Raw genomic sequence first — 15898 nt, forward strand, 5'->3', positions numbered from 1 at the left:
AGTGGGTACATCCTGTGTCTTCCAATGCTTTGCAATAAGGATTCTCGCTGCTGCTGTTGCATACATAAAAAAAGTTCTATCCTTCTTTAACACCAATTGGCCGACTATGCCCAGCAGAAAAGCCTCTGGTTTTTTAGGAAAAGTGTACCTAAGTACCTTTTTTAGTTCATTGTATATCATATCCCAGAAGGCCTTAATCCTTGGGCACGTCCACCAAAGGTGAAAGAATGTACCTTCAATTTCTTTACATTTCCAACATTTATTATCGGGCAAATGATAGATCTTTGCAAGCTTGACTGGGGTCATGTACCACCTATACATCATTTTCATGATATTCTCTCTTAAGGCATTACATGCCGTGAATTTAATCCCGGTGGTCCATAACTTCTCCCAGTCTGCAAACATAATGTTATATCCTATATCTTGTGCCCATTTTATCATAGCAGATTTTACCGTTTCTTCCTCAGTATTCCATTTCAGCAGCAAATTATACATTTTTGACAATATCTTAGCATTGGGTTCTAACAGTTCTGTCTCTAACTTTGATTTTTCCACCTGGAAGCCCACTTTCTTATCTTGATTATAAACCTCTCTTATTTGAAAATAATGTAACCAGTCTCGCACCTTATCTTTAAGCTTCTCGTAACTCTGCAGTTTCAATTTGTCACCTTCCTCTTCCAAAATTTCCCAATACTTTGGCCATTTAGTCTCCATATTAAGTTTTTTCAACGCTTTGGCTTCCATAGGTGAGAGCCACCTTGGGGTTTTCCTTTCCAAAAGATCTTTATATCTCGACCATACATTAAACAGTGCTTTTCTGACAATATGGTTTTTAAAAGCCTTATGTACCTTAACCTTGCCATACCACAAATATGCATGCCATCCAAATGCATTATCATAACCTTCAAGATCTAAGATGTCTGTGTTTTCAAGAAGTAGCCATTCCTTCAACCAGCAAAAAGCTGCTGATTCATAATAAAGCTTCAAGTCTGGCAGGGCAAATCCCCCTCTATCTTTAACATCCGTAAGTATCTTAAATTTTATTCTGGGCTTTTTGCCCTGCCAGACAAATCTAGAGATATCTCTTTGCCACCTCTTGAAACAATCCATCTTGTCAATAATTTGTAACGATTGAAACAAAAACAACATTCTCGGCAATACATTCATCTTAATAACAGAAATTCGGCCTAGCAAGGAAAGTTTCAAATTTGTCCAAATTTACAAATCTTTTTTCACCTCTGACCAACATTTTTCATAGTTATCTTTATGTTGTTGTTGTTTTTTGTCACTGTGTGACTGGAGACAATCTCTCAGGACTCATCTAGACCTATCCAATTGGAAAACCCAATCTTAAGTAGCGAATTAGAGGAAATGTCAGCTGGGTTTTCCATGGATTGATAATTGCTCAAATTTATCCCCAAAATGTGGGGTTTTTTTCTGAGGAAAGTGGCAGGACCAGAGCAGAACCACTCCGACCTGTGCCTAGAAAGCACAAGAGATGCAGAAAACCTGGAGTATTATTCCTATGAAATCCCAAGCCATTAACTTACATTACAGACAGCGCCTCCACAGGCCACCAGAGTTACAGCATCCCGGTCATTTGACAGCGCTAACAAGCTAAATTGGCTTGTCTGTCAACGCTGTGGGGTGCCCAGTTGAAAGAGGAAGGTATTGATTTATGCCAGATAAGCTCTATCACTGGTTCTCCTATGCAATAAATGGAAACACACCTTTTTTTAAGAGGAAAATAGATGACAAAACGAATGGGAAGTTCTTTCCCCCCCTCCCTTTGTGAACTTTTGCAGCTGATATAGATCCCTCTTCTGCCTGAAGCTACCCTGTAACCCAATAATAGATATTTGCAACTGTGTTTGGAATAGAATCTCAAATGTAATTTACCGGTAATTTTCAAACTAAAAGTCAGTGTAATACATGCAAATCACAAATGTACATTTGTTTGCCAAGCTGATAGACATTGTAAACCCTCCAGGGAAACATTGAAACATATCTTCCTCATTTTAACATTCATTAATTTTACAGTGTTTCTGCAGGTAGTCTTTAAATTTCTTCCAATCTTCTTCCACCAACTCTTCTCCCAGGTCTCGGATTCTGCCAGTCATTTCCGCTAATTCCATATAGTCCATCAACTTCATCTGCCATTCTTCCCGGGTGGGTAGATCTTGTGTCTTCCAATACTTTGCAATAAGTATTCTTGCTGCTGTTGTTGCATACATAAAGAAAGTTCTATCCTTTTTTGGCACCAATTGGCCGACCATGCCCAGGAGAAAGGCCTCTGGTTTCTTCAAGAAGGTATACTTAAATACCTTTTTCATTTCATTATAAATCCTCTCCCAGAAAGCCTTAATCTTTGGGCACGTCCACCAAAGGTGAAAGAATGTACCTTCATTCTCTTTACATTTCCAACATTTGTTCTCGGGCAAATGATATATTTTTGCAAGCTTGACTGGTGTCATGTACCACCGGTTGAGTTTGGAGTTGAGTTGCACTTGGATCGAGAGCTGGATGTGGACGTGGAAAGAGTATTTGGATAGTAGTGTGGCTGGTTTGGTAGAGTAGGGTCGCTATTGTTGTACAAAATCACTATACCGCATGCACATATTGGGATGCACGTAGATAAATACATCTCACCCACAGAAATAGATAGCCATTTCTATAAATTCCACCATTCACTCATGAACCCCATTTTATACAACCTGGAGTATTATTCCTATGAAATCCCAAGCCATTGATTTACATTACAGACAGCCCCTCCACAGGCCATCAGCCTTACAGCATCCCGGTCATTTGACAGCGCTAACAAGCTAACTTGGCTTGTCTGTCAACGCTGTGGGGTGCCCAGTTGAAAGAGGAAGGTATTGATTTATGCCAGATAAGCTCTATCACTGGTTCTCCTATGCAATAAATGGAAACACACCTTTTTTTAAGAGGAAAATAGATGACAAAACGAATGGGAAGTTCTTTCCCCCCCTCCCTTTGTGAACTTTTGCAGCTGATATAGATCCCTCTTCTGCCTGAAGCTACCCTGTAACCCAATAATAGATATTTGCAACTGTGTTTGGAATAGAATCTCAAATGTAATTTACCGGTAATTTTCAAACTAAAAGTCAGTGTAATACATGCAAATCACAAATGTACATTTGTTTGCCAAGCTGATAGACATTGTAAACCCTTCAGGGAAACATTGAAACGTATCTTCCTCTCTCTCAGCCTCCAGAAACATGAACTGCTAGACTTCTAATCCACCTTCAGAAAACTGCTCTTTCACTTGTAGGCTCACCTCACTAGTAGGGCTCCAGAACACTTCAGATTTTGTTGTTTTGAGTTTCTTTAGCTCATCTTTACCTCATCTTGGCCTGGTATGTTAACAAGTCACAGTTTGACATAATATATTGAGTGCTTTACATCTGCAGGGACTCAACTTTCTTCTTGAGTTTCAATTCCACCCTCCGCTGTGGGGCAAGCACTGAACAACAACAACAACAATAATAATTTTTTATTTATACCCCGCCCTCTCAGGCCAGAGCCGGGCTCAGGGTGGCTAACACCAGTAAAATTACAATAAAAACATAATGGGGGGTGGGGAACCAATTTAAAATACAGGTTAAAAATACAATTTAAAATGCAGCCTGATTTTAATAGTAGCCCATAGATCAAAACCATAAGGGGAGGGAAACATAAGGGTCAGACTGAGTCCAAACCAAAGGCCAGGAGGAACAGCTCTGTCTTGCAGGCCCTGCGGAAAGATGTCAAGTCCCGCAGGGCCCTAGCCTCTTGTGACAGAGCATTCCACCAAGTCGGGGCCAGTACTGAAAAGGCCCTGGCCCTAGTTAAGACCAATCTAACCACCTTGCGACTTGGGACCTCCAAAGTGTTGTCATTTGTGGACCTTAAGGTCCTCCACGGGGCATACCAGGAGAGGCAGTCCCGGAGGTACGTGGGTCCTAGGCTGCATAGGGTTTTAAAGGTCAAAACCAGCACCCAGTCAGCAGGAGGAGCATAAGTATTGTGGCAGCAGCGATAGAAGAGGCAGCTCCTTTTCTATTTGTTTGAAAGGGAAAGTGCAGCAGCAGCAGCAGCAGCAGTGACCACAGCAAAGCTCTGGTCTCGGGCCACAATGTTTAGCCTCAGCATCCTGCTCTGAGGACACCCCCAGTATTCGAGTGTGGTCTGTCTTGCATCCGCTTAGATGTGCAACTCTATCTTCCTCTGTCCCAGTTCAAGAAATAGCTCTCTCTCTCTCTCTCTCTCTCTCTCTCTCTCTCTTTCTCCGTTTCATTTCTGCCCTTTCTGTTCTTTTTGGTTTCCTTAGCTCTAGTGCTATTCTTAGGTTAATTACTGTCAGTGCTCAAAGGGGTAGGAAAAAAAGGAAACAGTCAGCCTTGGGAAATACCATTTGGCTTTGAGCTCTGAGGAATACTTTCTTTGAATATTTTACTCTCCAACCTAGTGTGCCATTTCCTTCCCATTCTTCCTTCCTGCACCCCATACTTTCAGACAGCAAACCTGCAGGAAAGCTCCTTTTCATTTGACTTATGTACGGGAGCCTGTCTCTGCCAGCAGTTTCTGGGGAGTCTTTTTAAGCATCTCACATGCCTCAGGCACCAAAAAGCCCTCAGAGGCCTGATGGGAAGAGAGGGGAGTGGCAACAGCCAGACTTGGTCCCTCAGAATCATCTGTTCTGTTGTTTGCCACCTGCCCTCAAGATTGTGCCCAAAAGTGGCTCACAGAATATCAAGCAAACAGTAAGTACAGTGGTACCTCAGGTTAAGTACTTAATTCGTTCCGGAGGTCCGTTCTTAACCTGAAACTGTTCTTAACCTGAAGCACCACTTTAGCTAATGGGGCCTCCTGCTGCTGCCACACCACCGGAGCATGATTTCTGTTCTCATCCTGAAGCAAAGTTCTTAAGGTGAGGTACTATTTCTGGGTTAGCGGAGTCTGTAACCTGAAGTGTATGTAACCTGAAGCGTATTTAACCTGAGGTGCCACTGTACACCTCAAAACTACCTTATGCGAAACATAGAACTGTAGACTACAGTCGTACCTTGGAAGTCAAACGGAATACGTTCCAGAACTCTGTTCAGTTTCCAAAACGTTTCGAAACCAAAGCGCTGTTTCTGATTGGCTGCAGGAAGCTCCTGCAGCCAATCGGAAGCTGCGGAAGCCCCATCGGACATTTGGGTTCCAAAGAACGTTTGCAAACCAGAACACTCACTTCCGGGTTTGTGGCGTTTGGGAGCCCAAACATCTGAGTACCAAGGCATTAGGTATCCAAGGTACGACTGTATATACAAATATATAGGTTGCTTTCGTAGATTTTCACGGGTACAGGAATGCAGGTTTTGGTGTCCTCGGGTGTCTTCCTGTGTAAAAGTTGGGGTGTCTAGGCGACGTTTCGACGAGGTCTCACTCGTCATCTTCAGGCTGGTGCTTTCGGCTTCTTGTTACTGGAACAGAGCAGGATCTCAGTGTTTGAGTTCCTATAAATACTGTAGAGGGGGTGTGGTGTATAGCCTCCAATGTTCTGGGCAGAGAGGAAGTTCCCAGGCTAGTGTGCCTTTTCTTCTTTTGTTCCTTAATTACTTGAGAGATATCTTGAGTGATTTCTTGAGTGATATCCTGAGTACCACTTAGGTGGGTCATTAGGTGTGGATTAGTTGTTAAAGTCTTTGTGTCTTGACCTCTTGAACTTTGTGAAGAGTTTTCCTGAGAAGATGGCTGTACTGTACTTAGTTGTGCTCTGGCTTGGCTTCGTGTATAGGGGCGAGCTGTGGTTTTGTGGCTTGTGTCAGCCAGATCTGTGTAGGGATTGCAGGGGGGTGCAGCATCCGGAGGTGCCACCATGGATTGGCTACTGGATGGTGTCTGTAATTCATCTGTGGAGAGGGTCTGGGTTTGGGTCTGGTGTGGTTGATTGGTGTTGGCGTTCTGTGTGCCTCTGGATCTGGTGTCAGTTTTTGTGGGGAGGGCTAATTTCCAGATGTCTGGCAAGCGGGATGTGTCGTCACGCTTGTTCATGTTGTGAGGGTGTTTCTCTATCTCGATGGCTTCCATGATTATTCTCTTGTGGTGATGTTCCGTATTTTTTGGTTGGTGCAAAAGGCTGTTTTGATATTGTGTTTATGGAGGATTTTGCTAATTTTATCTGTAGTGCCCTTGATATAAGGAAGGAGGGCCATGCCATTGTTTTCTTCTGTGTCTTGGTTTTTGGGGGGTGTTTCCTTTTGGATTAGCTTCGTAATCCTGTTTTGCTGGTATCCATTGGCAATTAACACGTTTGAGAGAAAACAGCCTTTTGCACCAACCAAAAAATAGCCAATATCCTCAGAAACCCCAAGGATAAAATCCAGTTGGAAAACCAAGGGATCTATGAAATACCCTGCAAAGTCTGCCCAGCCACGTACATTGGACAAACAAACAGACGAATAAATGCACGTATCGCAGAACACAAGAATGCCGTCAAAAAAGAAGAAAAAACTTCCTCTCTTTTCCAACACATGAAAGAAACAGGACACGAAATTAATTTTGCAGATTCCAAATTGCTCTTTAACACGGAACATCACCACAAGAGAATAATCATGGAAGCCATCGAGATAGAGAAACACCCTCACAACATGAACAAGCGTGACGACACATCCCGCTTGCCAGACATCTGGAAATTAGCCCTCCCCACAAAAACTGACACCAGATCCAGAGGCACACAGAACGCCAACACCAATCAACCACACCAGACCCAAACCCAGACCCTCTCCACAGATGAATTACAGACACCATCCAGTAGCCAATCCATGGTGGCACCTCCGGATGCTGCACCCCCCTGCAATCCCTACACAGATCTGGCTGACACAAGCCACAAAACCACAGCTCGCCCCTATACACGAAGCCAAGCCAGAGCACAACTAAGTACAGTACAGCCATCTTCTCAGGAAAACTCTTCACAAAGTTCAAGAGGTCAAGACACAAAGACTTTAACAACTAATCCACACCTAATGACCCACCTAAGTGGTACTCAGGATATCACTCAAGAAATCACTCAAGATATCTCTCAAGTAATTAAGGAACAAAAGAAGAAAAGGCACACTAGCCTGGGAACTTCCTCTCTGCCCAGAACATTGGAGGCTATACACCACACCCCCTCTACAGTATTTATAGGAACTCAAACACTGAGATCCTGCTCTGTTCCAGTAACAAGAAGCCGAAAGCACCAGCCTGAAGATGACGAGTGAGACCTCGTCGAAACGTCGCCTAGACACCCCAACTTTTACACGGGAAGACACCCGAGGACACCAAAACCTGCAAATATATAGGTTTTATATTGACAGATTATCGCAGCTATCAAGAAAGAAGTTTGTTTAGTGGAATCCCTCAGGCTATTCTGCTTAGGTTCATTTAACTTTATCCCCATTGGGGAAATGACAGCAAGGTCGTCTTTAAACACACACACACACACAGAGGCAACTGTTGACTTCAGATAAATCTGTAGACCGTGAGGCTTCAGCCACAAATGTTTTCAATGCCATTTTGCCTACAAACAATAGTCAGGCTGTGGAGCCCCTGGCAAAGGAGAAGACTGGGGTTCTGGTTATGAGAGTGGTTGTGTAGAAGAGGAAACTTCAGCAGCTGCAGCATTTTTTTGATGTGTGTTTACCAAAGTTCTCTTTTTTATTTTTTGATGTGTGCTTACCAAAGTTCTCATGTTTTACACAGCTGTGACCATTATGGTAGTTACAACTTCCTTTTCTTACAGATGGCCACTCTCATTTTTGGGGGTGGGGGGAGGAGGAGCCACATCTTGAAAGATCAAAATGTGAGCAGCCAGTAATGATCCTGGTCCTCAAGGCACGTATCCAAGGTAGGGGAAAAAAGGAAAGTGGCTTGCGAGGCACTTCCAGCGCTGCTCAACTGTGCATCACAGAGTATGTGTACATCAAAGGGAAGAACAGTGTTGCAGAGCCATGTTGCAGCCTCCCTTGAAGATCTTCATTCCGGGGACAGCACACATCTTGGGGGACACAGGACACTGGACTACAGAGCTGGGCGCTCTTTCATCATGAGGCTCTCTTTCAACATCCTCTTTATCGGTTGGTATCTCAGATCAAAGGGTGAAGGGACTGGGGGTTGTGCAACGGCCGGGTGGAAGGACCAGAGACCCAGTTGTGGTTCCTGCTGCTCAGCTACATTGCTGCTAATGCAATCATCTCCTTTCCAGGATTCCTGCTAGCTGGACAGTGGCAGATCTCTGGGGGTGAGTCTCTTCGGGTGATAAATATGAACATGGCGCCGGAGGGAGATGGATGGGGGCAGAATGGGAGCTAACTGCAATAATTTCTCACAACCAAATCGGATATTCTAACATCTGAATGATAACCATAGAGGCCTACCAAAAGTTCTCTGATCTATACAAAAATTAAAGGTACAGGAACATCCCATCCCTATTTCTTTCTCTCTCTTTTTTGGTCAAAATGTACATTTACTGATTTTTCAATTAGGTTTTTTTAAAAAAAAATTATTTGATTATACAAAGCATAAAATTGTAACAATCCAAATGCATATTGATATACTGTACAGTGGAACCTCAGTTGTCAAACACTTCAGAAGTTGAAAGTTTTGGCTTTCAAACGACAACCTGGAAGTGAATGGTTTTCCAACACGCCTCAGAATTCAAACAGCTTCCAAGGCGTGTTTCTCCAATTCTTTCAATGGATTTTGCCAACTAGTAATTGCGTATCGGTTGTCAAACATTTCAGAAGTTGAACGATCTTCTGGAATGGATTACCTTTGGCTACTCTGAATTTCGAGACTTCTCCACATCCCCTCCATGGGTCCTATTCTCAACATTTACAACTGCATATTATTTCATAATCTATATTTTATATCAATCCATATTATCCATGGTATGAACCCCATCCCTATTCCTTTGCCTTTAGACAATCTACACACAAAATGCAATTCCCCCAGTATAACCTTAGGCTGAGCAACTAGACATGATGGCAACCTTCTCCCTGCACGGCCAGAGGCAGGATACCTCTGAAGAACAGTTGCTAAGAATCGCAAGTGTGGCGAATGCTCTGCTGCTCTCAGTCCTGCTCTTGGACTCCCCACAGACATCTGGTTGGCTCCTGGGGGAACTTGCATGACAAAGCTCAAGTAGCTGCAGTAGAAGAGAGTGCCTTCTACCAACTCATTCTGATAGGCCAATGAGGTGGCCATTACAGAGGACAGTCCTCTCTTTGAAAAGCTGTCCAAGTTCAGTTTTAAAAACCATAAGAAAGGAAAGCAGGAGGGGGTCTTGAAGTTGCCCACCCACCATGAGCAGCTGAACAGTGGAATGAGCAGACACACAGCTCACCTGACCACAGTCTTCCCCACTAGGGTGGAAATAATGCATTTTCATTTAAAAAAAGAGTAATTACTGTCCTACCTTAGTTCTCAAATGGAATCTGTTCCGGAAGTCCGTTCAACTTCCGAAAACGTTCAAAAACAGAGGCGTGGCTTCTGATTGGCTGCAAGAGCTTCCTGCGCTCAGTCGGAATCTGCGCTGGACATTTGGCTTCCAAAAAACGTTCGCAAACCAGAATACAGTACTCACTTCCGGGTTTGTGGCATTCGGGAGCCAAAACATTTGAGTCATAAGGCATTCGAGAAGCAAAGTACGACTGTATTTATGTGGATTTTCCCATATAAATTAGCATGTGATAAGTCAGGGCCTTCTTTTGTCTTCCTCTTTGGTGATCCATCTTCCAAATCTCACCTTTGTTCTCCTGTTTCGGTCCAGGACAATCTTACCCTAAACCTTCCATCTCAGTGGTTTCCACAAATGTGGTCAGCCTGGGGGGAAATATCATTTTACGGTGTTCAAGTAATTACCATAAAGATGCATTCTACTATCTTCACAAAGATTCACGAATTACTGATTTAGCAGTTTGGAAGAGCGAGAGGGATGCAGTTGTATTTCAGATTGCCAATGCAAGGGCTTCAGATGGCGGAACCTATACGTGTAGCTATTTCTTAAGTTATGATCAACGGTGCTCAGATCGTAGTGATCCTGTCCAAGTCTTCATAAAAGGTGAGAGACTGGCTTAGCCTTTTTATGCTATTTTCACAACTGACATGTAAAGGGAGGGGGGAGAGAGAGAGGCATTATGCTGGCCATCAGGCAATGGGTTTCCCCACCTGCCTTGTCCCTCCCTCCAGCCCTAGCAGCCTTTTCCAGTTCATGACTTTAAGAACAGCAGAAGCAGCTGGGAAGAGACTTAAACAGCTATCTGACTTTTAGAAGATAGCTGAACGCTGCCCTGTTTTGGGAAGTTTTTAATGTTTGATGTTTTAATGTGTCTTTAATACAGTATTCTGTTGGGAGCTGCCTAGAGTGGAAACCTAGCCAGATGGATGGGATAAAAAAAATATTTTGTTGTTGTTATCAAGAGTTCTCCACTAGTACTAAATATTGCAGAAATGCCATGAATTCAACAGAAATGCCATGAATTCAACAGAAATGCCATAAATTCAACAAAATCTCTTAACCAGTGCTTTTCATTGAGGGGGCAAAAAGGTGCCAGTACTGCATGCCCTTAAGTACCTCCAGGAAAAAGCACTGTGAGTCTTAAATAAAAATTGCAATCACACAGTTAGATACACATGATACTCAGTGTAGATGCAGATAAGACCAATGATCCCAAATACTTGGTTCTTAACTCTTTCTACAGCGTTCATTGAGATAGGCAACAGAAATGTACAGTAACTCAGCTTATAAAATTCCCTGGATCTGCCACACCGAACTGCAGCAAACAGTAACTCTTTTCAGGAACCCGTCTCCCACCTAACCTGGCCAATGATGGGTGTTGTAGGCGTGTGGAAGGTGCAAGGTCACCCATCTCTAAACTGAAGTTGTAAACAAAAAACTTAGAAGCATCAAGATCTTATGAACATTTACCCTCGGGATTAAACATCCTTGGTATTTTACATTCTCCCAGAACATGCAAACCTCTCCCATATGACAGACTGTTGCCTGGGACTGATTTGAGAAGGCTGAACTGCATCTTTGAAATCTCACCCTTGTTCTCTTCCATGTGCAGGAAAGCTGTATCCCAAGCCTTCCATCGCAGTGAATTCGGCTGAAATGCTTGCCGAAAAGGGGAATGTCAAAATCAGCTGCAAGGCAGAAGACTACTTACTATTCTTGTTCTCTTTGTATATACAAGTGGGTGCGGACAGGCAGCAGATAAAACTGACAGAGAAAACAGCAACAAAGGAGGTTGTGTTTGGCTTTGACAATGTCCAAGAATTCCAGGGGGGTCTCTACCAATGTAGATATTGCTCCATAACAGCCTTCGTTGAACTGTGCTCAGATTTCAGTGACAGCCGACGCATCAACAGAATAAGTAAGGTTCAAAATACATCCTCCTATTGTAACAAAAGGGTCTGAAATGGGAGTGTTCTGCATTTTCAGCATCTGTACATCCAGTGTATTTGCATAGAATAAAATATTCCAAAATGGCTGGGATTGAAGGAGGGTGTGTGGTGTGCATGGCTCTGAGAGACAGGTGTGGTGTAGTGGTTAAGAGCGGTAGACTCATAATCTGGGGAACCGGGTTTGATTCCCCGCTCCTCCACATGCAGCTACTGGGTGACCTTGGGCCAGTCACACTTCTCTGAAGTCTCTCAGCCCCACTCACCTCACAGAGTGTTTGTTGTGGGGGAGGAAGGGAAAGGCGAATGTTAGCCACTTTAAGACTCCACCGGGTAGTGATAAAGCGGGACATCAAATTCAAACTCTTCTTCTTCTTCTCCTCTTGGAAATTTCTGAAGTGAAGTGTTTGTAGAATTTTTAGTGTTAAAATGGAAAGAGGTCAAACCATTGCAAGAGGTGTTGAAATTTTGGGAGGTTGGATAGTTACAATGGAATGGTCTTGGGGGTATGGTGCACATTTTTATTCTTATTTATTTATTATTATTAGTTTGGATAGATGATAGATAGATAGATAGATAGATAGATAGATAGATAGATAGATAGATAGATAGATAGATAGATATAGATAGACAGATAGATGCAGACTAGGAAGGAACCTTTGTCCTTCCTGATGTTACTGGGTCCTATCAAGTGTAGCCAATGGCATGTTGGTCTGTAACATCTGCAGGGCGAATAATTCCCTACAACTACTCTAGACATTTTTAACTAAAGAAAAAACAATAGCAGTCCCTACGTACAACCATTTTTTCATAAGCAAAGAGCCATTGTTTGTTTGTTTGCTTGCTTGCTTGTTTACTGAATTTATCTACTGCCCTATACCCAGAGGACTCAGGACAGTTCACAGAAAAGATCACAATATATAAAAATAAAAACAATAACCCAATAACCCCCACCCACCCCCCCAAAAGAGCCACATTTAAAAGGGCATAGGTCTGGTTTGCGATGTGCAGCAGATATTTCTGCTGATCTGATCAAAAGCAGCAGAGTGCAGGGGAATTATATTAAGCCACTTCCCTCCATACCATTCTCACAGTGTTTTATTTGCACCCAGATCCCAGCCTGTCCAAACCCTCCATCAAAGTGCTACCCGACGAACGTATTTCCCCAGGACAGAATATCACCATCGAGTGCCAGGGGCCAGAAGAGGGTCTGAACTTCTCCCTCTACAAATCCGGGGAACTGATAACATCGCAGGTGACGGAGTCAGAGAGAAACAGAGCCGAGTTCCCTTTCTTCAACGTGGGGTTGGAAGATGAAGGAAACTACACCTGCCAATATCACCACCGGGGAAATCCCTTTGCCTGGTCAGAGGCAAGTAATGCCACAGAGCTGGTTGTAAGAGGTGAGAAGATTGGTTTGGTACTTGTCTCTCCCCTGCCGTCCAAGTCTCGCTCCCTGTTGTGGAGGAGGCAGGAGCTTCAAGGGGCCTGAGACTCACATTGCAAGGGAGGAGGGGAACCAGCTTCTTAGTCTCTGTCTGCACGACTTCTCTAAGAGCAGGAGAAAAGTTTCCTATTTTGCAGTGATACAGTTGCAGATGTTCCACCTTCCAAATACCAGCTCTCTTTCTTCTCCAGGAGAGCTTTCTCCAAAGCCTTCCATCTTTGTGAGGCCCAGTCCACTCCGTCATCCCTGGGCATCTCATAGGGCATCTCTGCTGTGCAGCTTGCCTTTCCCTGACAAAAGTCACATCCCACCTGTGTTCTTTGCCAACTAATCTCCTGAGTAATGGCATAAATGCAGCCCATCGATATTCACACTCTGAATTGCACGTGGGTTTCTATATTCCGCAATAGCCTGCAAATCTTTCCCATTTTACAAAGCCAGACTATTGTGTAAGATCAAAGGATTAAGCATCCCTCTTTTTCTCTTTCTCCCCCTGGATAAGCTTCTCCCAAGCCTTCCATCTCAGTGAGCCCAGGTGAGGGGATTGCTTTGGAAGGAAATGCCAACATCCACTGTAAGACCAAAGAACAGCAAGAAGCAGAGTAAATGATGGATTCTCTTACTTCTACAGCATCCTGCCTCTCTGTCTCCTGGCCTCTCCAACTCCCTCTAATTCTGAACTGCCCTCTGCCCCAAACTCTTCCTGCTCCCTAAAACCTGCCACCTCCCCTGCATATGACCCTTCCTCCTCACAGTTGGCTCTTCCTCCCTCTGACCACTCCTCATTGTCCCACCACCAGTCCCCTGGCTCTGAGCCATCTTCCCATGGGGGCTTCCTTGGGGAATGCTGGTACCCCCCACCTCTCCTCTGCATCCAGACAGTCCATGAGTCATTTATAAAGATACAGTGGTACCTCAGGTTAAGTACTTAATTCGTTCCGGAGGTCCGTACTTAACCTGAAACTGTTCTTAACCTGAAACACCACTTTAGCAAATGGGGCTTCCCACTGCTGCTGCACCACCGGAGCACGATTTCTGTTCTCATCCTGAAGCAAAGTTCTTAACCTGAAGCACTATTTCTGGGTTAGTGGAGTCTGTAACCTGAAGCGTATCTAACCTGTAGCGTATGTAACCAGAGGTACCACTGTATTGAACAACACTGGGCCTGTGAGCATTAAATGCCCATTTACAGATAGTAAACTCAGTCTTTTACAGCAGAAAACAGCAGAAGCAACTGTGGAATAGTAACATCAAAGTTTTTATTTATAAAACAAATAACAAAACAATAAGACGACTCTCACATCCATCTTCTTCAGCAGAGGAGCAGAGAGAGAGCAGAGAGGGAGGAGACATTTAAATGATTCCCATACTCATACATCAATTAAGTAATTAAAGGCAACATGCAACATTATGCAATGTGAGAAGGAGACATTACAATACTAACACCCTCCCCCTTTTCATGGTAACATTGCCTTATCATCTAGTACATCTGTAACATCTGTACATATAGACCCAGTTGTTGTTTATTTACAACCTTCAACAACAAATCTGCGGATATTTCTTAAATCTGGGTGATGCTGGTATGAGGGAGTTTTCATCCTGAAGGGATGACCAGTGCCTGTTCGGACCTTAGATTGTCTTTTGCCTTTCTGCTCTGCCTGCTACGATTTGTGTGTTTTGTGTCAGCCAGCTAGATAAGATAGTTTTGTTATTTTCTTGGCTTCTGAGCAGTCCTAAATTGTGTAATCATGTGAAGTTTTTGCTTTTAACAAAGTCTTGTTTTTAAAAACAACGGGTTTTCTTATGAGAACTGACTTTGGCTTGAGTTACTGAGCCTCCCAACTGACCCCCAGGCAGTGCTGAACCTGACCTTCTGCTCTCTTCAGCCAGGACCACCCAATCAATCCATTGGTCAATTTCAAGCCCACATTATGGACCAGTAATTCTGAACAGAACACCCAGCAAATGACCAATCACAAACTGACTACTTTTGGATGCTCCTGCAGTGACTTAAAAAACTGAAACTTAACATGTGTACGTGCCACCTTCTTAGCAACAGGGAGCAACTGTGACAGTGGAACTCTGAGTAGGTCCACTGCTTGCAGACTTAGTATGCTTTGTATCATCTCTCTGGTTCTAGTTAGAAGTAAAAGACAAGTGGAGTAGATTAGAAGACTGCTTCCATTGGCAGGTAGATCCAGCAGGCTGTTCTTATGTTCTTAGAAATCAGAAGTAAGTCCCACTGAACTCAATGGGGCTAAGTATGCTGAGGGCCGCAGCCTTGAGACCATCTCCCTCCTCACCCTGCCTTCATCACAACCAACAATTGAGTAGTAACTCTTCTCTGTCTCACTCTGCAGCAAACACTTCTACATCCATGGAGATCATCATCCGCCTGGGCGTTGCTGGCTTGGTCCTGCTTTCCTTGGTGCTGATCGTGGCTGAGTTCATGTGCAGCAGGCAAGGCTGAGAAGCTCTGACTTGACTCAGTTCCACAAGTCAAGACCCTTCCATGAGGCATCAAAGACAAGCAAAGCCACAGGAATCCCATAGAGACTGGTTTCATTTCTTGTTCATCTGAAGGCCAAATTTCTATTCTGTGATAACACCAAGGAATCTTTTCGGAAGGGGCTGGGGTGGGGTGAGAATACTGGAGGCTTCCGTTTCTGTGCTTTTTTTACAAAGTTTGGACAGGGCCTTCTTAAGCATACCCCCCCTCCCGTTTCCCAGAGTTATCAACCTCCTTTTTTTTTAGTGAGGGAACACCAGCAGCAGTGGAGGAAGCCTCTTGGGACAGGATGGCGCTGCCTGTGCCGCACCCAGCTTTGTGGGGCTGAAGGAGGAGGGCAACGGCTGGGGGGAGGCTCCTCCGGCAGTGAAGAGGCAGAGGCTGGATGAGGCACCTCCCAGCTCAGCTGGTCGCTTTGTGGTGCGGTGGCTACAGCAAGTGGAGGCTCCGGGTGTGGCGCTGCTTGGGCGCGGCATGGTGGAGGCAGGTGAGGGCGGTAAGCGGGCCGGAGG

General features: G+C 44.2%; 1 protein-coding gene across 1 annotated transcript; it reads left to right on the forward strand.

Moving 5' to 3' along the window:
- Nucleotides 1-7461: 7461 nt before the first annotated feature.
- LOC309327859 (osteoclast-associated immunoglobulin-like receptor) lies at nucleotides 7462-15600 on the forward strand. Its single transcript, XM_081837445.1, has 6 exons — nucleotides 7462-8102; nucleotides 8231-8266; nucleotides 9797-10087; nucleotides 11097-11402; nucleotides 12543-12833; nucleotides 15238-15600. Exons 1-6 carry the CDS (start codon nucleotides 7940-7942, stop codon nucleotides 15345-15347), a joined length of 1197 nt encoding a protein of 398 aa, XP_081693571.1. The 5' UTR covers nucleotides 7462-7939; the 3' UTR covers nucleotides 15348-15600.
- Nucleotides 15601-15898: the final 298 nt, after the last annotated feature.

Source organism: Podarcis erhardii (assembly GCF_964252035.2).
Source record: "Podarcis erhardii genome assembly, chromosome: 13".
Lineage (NCBI taxonomy): Eukaryota > Metazoa > Chordata > Lepidosauria > Squamata > Lacertidae > Podarcis > Podarcis erhardii.

Bases quoted from the DNA above. Each gene is read 5' to 3' on its own strand.
- LOC309327859 (XM_081837445.1), top strand. From the start codon at position 7,940: ATGTGTACATCAAAGGGAAGAACAGTGTTGCAGAGCCATGTTGCAGCC. The intron at 8,103-8,230 runs GTTGGTATCTCA...TCTCCTTTCCAG, and splicing joins TTTCAACATCCTCTTTATCG to GATTCCTGCTAGCTGGACAG. The intron at 11,403-12,542 runs GTAAGGTTCAAA...ATTTGCACCCAG, and splicing joins CCGACGCATCAACAGAATAA to ATCCCAGCCTGTCCAAACCC.